Consider the following 4,566-nt stretch of genomic DNA (forward strand, 5'->3'; position numbering starts at 1 on the left):
AGCTGGAACTACAGGCATGTGACACCACACTTGGCTAATTTTTGTATTTTTAGTAGAGACGGGGTTTCGCCACGTTGCCCAGGCAAGTTGCAAATTCCTGGCCTCATGGGCTCTGCCCGACTCAGCCTCCCAAAGTGCTGGGATTATAGGCATGAGCCACTGTGCCCAGCCTTCTGAGGCATTTTAACTCTTTTTTTTCTCCACTATTTTTATTTTACTTATTTGTTTTTATTTTATTCTTAAGAGAAACAACTTTGGGCCAGGTGCGATCACTCACGCCTGCAATCTCAGCACTTTGGGAGGCTGAAGCAGGCAGATCACCTGAGGTTGGGAGTTTGAGACCAGCCTGACCAACATGGAGAAACCCTGTCTCTACTAAAAATACAAAATTAGCCAGGTGTGGTGGTGCATGCCTGTAATCCCAGCTACTCGGGAGGCTGAGCCAGAATTGCTTGAACCCGGGAGGTGGAGGTTGCAGTGAACAGAGATCACATCATTGCACTCCAGCCTGGACAACAAGAGCAAAACTCCACCTCAAAAAAAAAAAAGAGAGAGAGAGAGAAGCAACTTTGTTTCCCAGTTTCAACTTTGGGAAACTAACAAAAAGCCCTTTGGTGTTAGGAACCCTCATAGTGGGTAGGGGAGCATATTGCATCTAATAACACACCACTCCAATAGTTTAGCTCTTGCATTTGCATTTAGCTGTGGATGCTAGGACAACATGGTTCTATAAAAGGGGCAAGCTGAGGGCTGTCTCCTCAGAACAACCAGGGAACTGTAAATGTAAAGCTTCATGAAATTACTGGGGTTTTTTTCTTTTTGAGACAAGGTCTGGCACTATTATCAGGCTGAAGTGCTGTGGCGCCATCTCAGCTTACTGCAGCCTCCACCTCCCAGGCTCAAGCCATCCTCCACACCTCAGCCAGGTAGCTGGGACTACAGATACATACCACCATGCCCAGCTGATTTTTGTACTTTTTGTCAAGACTCAGTTTTTCCATGTTGCCCAGGTCTCAAACTCCTAAACTCAAGCAATCTGCCCACCTCAGCCTCCCAAAGTGCAGTGATTACAGGCGTGAGCCACCATACCCAGCCCAATTTTTTTTTCCTTGAGATGGGTCTTACTATGTTGCCCAGGCTGGTCTTGAACTCTTGGCCTCAAGTCATCCTCCTGTCTCAGCCTTCCAAAGTGTTCGGATTAGAGGCATGAGCCACCACACTCAGCTGTCTCATGAAATTCTAAGCACAGGAATCACAAGAATATGCACTTAAAATTTATGTTCACTGGTCAAACCACAAATTATTAACTGTCAGTAAAAAAACTGAATTTAAAAAAAAAGAATTACATATGAATACTGGCTACTGTACTGAACAGCACAGACACAGAACATGTTCATCATTATATAAACTTCCAGTGGATAATGCTGCTCTAGAGACTTGATTCAGTAATCTACACATTACCTGGAGGATTGAGCTGGGCTGGATGTTCAACAAGATTTGTGATTCCAAAATAATCTTCCCTCTTGGGATTTTCCTCTGTACTAAAATTGCAGGAAGAAAAGAAAACACAATATGTGGGTAGAGATGATTCTAAGAGAGGAGGCTTAGAAACACTGAAAAAACCTATTCTCCATAATGGGTTCTAGGGCTTGATATACCTAAAACAGCATTTACATACCTAAAATATATACAGTCATTGATCGACTTACGACCTATGCAACTTACCACCATTCGACTTTATGACCACAATCGCTAGCCACGACTACTCCACGTCTGGCAGCGCAAACGTTGCCCAGCTGGGCATACGACAGTGCGGACCAGCTTCCGGCAGCACTACCATCTCCGCGTGCACCATTTCAACTGTACGTATAGCCTACTCAACTTACTACCAAATTGTGTTACGACCGGTCTGCCGGTCCCGATCGTGGTCGTAAGTCGAGCACTAGCTGTAATTATACATAATCTTCGAGAGAACTGAGTCCCTCTACGGTTGAACACACTCTCCACAGAAGTCATTCCCAACCTTTTTTCTACCACACCACAGCTGGTAGATGCTATGTTCTCTCATTAGTGACAATAAGTCCCTGAAAAAGTGGCTGACAAAGAATGGGCAAGGAAAGCCTAAGATAAAGTCTACTAAAGTCATGTATCAGAATGATGGAGCAGGGCTGAGCACAGTGGCTTATGCCTATAATCCCAGCACTTTGAGAGACTGAGGCAGGCGGATCACCTGAGGTCAGGAATTCAAAACCAGCCTGGCCAAATTAGTGAAACACTGTTGTCTACTAAAAATATAAAAATTGGCTTGGGATAGTGGTATGTGTCTGTAGTTTCAGCTTATACTAAGGAGGCTGACGTGGGAGAATCTCTTGAACCCAGGAGGCAGAGGTTGCAGTGAGCCAAGATCGTGCCACTGCATTCCAGTCTGGGTGACAGAGTGAGACTCCCTCTCAAAAACAAGCAAACAAAACAAATACAGCTGCTTATGTACAATTACTTATTTCTCTTGGATTTTAAATTTTTAATTAATGCATGAATACCATCCTTCCCACTAAAACCATAGCTTTACTAAAAGGTATTAACTTGAATCTTAATCAGCTGAGTTAGCTGATTAAAAACTGGGTTTTTTTTGTTTTTTTTTTTTTGTTTTTTTTTTTTTTTTGTTTTTTTTTTTTTTTGAGATGAAGTCTTACTCTGTCACCCAGGCTGGAGTGCAACGGCATGGCTCATTGCAATCTCTGACTCCCAGGTTCATGTGATTCTCCCACCTCAGCCTCCGGGGTAGGCAGGACCACAGGTGTGCCTACACCATACCCAGCTAATTTCTGCTTTTTTTTTTGAGACGGAGTTTCGCTCTTGTTTCCCAGACTGGAGTGCAATGGCGCGATCTCGGCTCACCGCAACCTCTGCCTCCTGGGTTCAGGCGATTCTCCTGCCACAGCCTCCTGAGTAGCTGGGATTACAGGCACGCGCCACCATGCCCAGCTAATTTTTTGTATTTTTAGTAGAGACGGGGTTTCACCATGTTGACCAGGATGGTCTCGATCTCTTGACCTCGTGATCCACCCGCCTCGGCCTCCCAAAGTGCTGGGATTACAGGCTTGAGCGACCGCGCCCGGCCTCTAATTTTTGCATTTTTAGTAGAGAAGGGGTTTCGGTATGTTGGCCAGGCTGGTCTCAAACTCCTGACCACATGATCCACCCACCCGGGCCTCCCAAAGTGGTAAGATTACAGGCATAAGCCACCGAGCCTGGCCTAAAAAACTATTTCTTAAAAAACGTACTAAAACAAACTCACAGATCAAAGCCATTGGGGATTATGTAAGAGTCCCACCACTCAATTTCAGGGATATCTCCTTCCTTTAGCTCCTTCTTAGGAGCAATGAGGGCAAGCCTAGTCGAAGTATGGATGCCTGTTTTTCGAGCTGCTTGTGAAATCTCTGCCTGTAGCTTCTCCAGTTGAGCCTAAAAACAAAATAAACCAAGACAAAAAGATAAACTGGAGTCATAGAAAATAGAATTTGTAGAATCCCCAATTTTAAAACACTTCCTTGTTGAACTCTACAGCTAATACAAAAAGTTCGTAATTTCTGAAAGCTTAGAAAGGAGTTGTTCTGCTTTATTTTATCTTTTATTTATTAGTTCATGTACATAGATCTCACCTTTACCCTCCCCCTTCACTCCACAGTATATGCCTGCAGTAAATACACAAATAGAATTTTATGAAAACCTCACTTTGAGAGGACAAAAAGAAGGCAAAGGTGATTCAATATACAATGAATTCAACTCTCTAGGTATATTGTCTGCAGTACATTTTAACACCAGGCAAGCTTTCCTCAGTCATTCAGAATGTTTCAAATTGTTTCCCTCCACTCAGTTGTATGTGGAGAATTTTCAAACTCAATTTAATATTTCCACTTAAGTAGAAGCTAATAAGGAAGAACAATCTGCTTAAAAAAACATGTATTACAGACATAAATACAATATTTTTCTTTTTGAGATGGAGTTTCGATCTTTTCCCCAGGCTGGAGGGCAGTGGTATGATCTCAGCTCACTGCAACCTCCGCCTTTTCATTTAAAGTGATTCTCCTGCCTCTGCCTCTAGAGTAGCTGGGATTAGAGGCACCCACCACCACGTCTGGCTAATTTTTGTATTTTTAGTACAGACAGGGTTTTACCACGATGGCCAGGCCGGTCTCCAACTCCTAACGTCATGATCCAACCACCTCAGCTTCCCAAAGTGCTGTTTTCAAATCGTTCATTGCTTTAAATCAGGAGTCCCCAGCTCACCAGTCTGTGCCTTTTAGGAAATGGGTTGCACAGCAGGTGAGCAGCAGGCAAGCCAATGAAGTTTCATCTGTACTTACAATCACTCCCTATTACCTGAATTATGGTCTGAGCTCTACCTCCTAACAGATCAGCGGCAACATTAGATTCTCATAGGATTACGAACCCTAGGCCGGGCGCGGTGGCTCAAGCCTGTAATCCCAGCACTTTGGGAGGCCGAGGCGGGTGGATCACGAGGTCAAGAGATCGAGACCATCCTGGTCAACATGGTGAAACCCC

At 44.1% G+C, this 4,566-nt stretch overlaps 1 protein-coding gene across 3 annotated transcripts in view; it reads right to left on the minus strand.

Annotated features, from left to right (window-relative positions):
• The window catches only part of PRPF3 (pre-mRNA processing factor 3), a 36,887-nt gene that overhangs the window by 16,212 nt on the left and 16,109 nt on the right, over nt 1–4,566 (minus strand). For all 3 annotated transcript variants that reach the window (XM_037744925.1, XM_017546377.2, XM_017546378.2), the window contains 2 exons: nt 3,299–3,465; nt 1,462–1,541 (listed from right to left, as the gene is read on the minus strand). In XM_037744925.1, coding sequence (XP_037600853.1) covers nt 1,462–1,541; nt 3,299–3,465 — 247 coding nt within the window. The remainder of the gene's footprint in view (nt 1–1,461; nt 1,542–3,298; nt 3,466–4,566) is intronic.

This window comes from Cebus imitator, unplaced genomic scaffold (assembly GCF_001604975.1).
Source record: "Cebus imitator isolate Cc_AM_T3 unplaced genomic scaffold, Cebus_imitator-1.0 Scaffold188, whole genome shotgun sequence".
NCBI classification, from domain to species: domain Eukaryota; kingdom Metazoa; phylum Chordata; class Mammalia; order Primates; family Cebidae; genus Cebus; species Cebus imitator.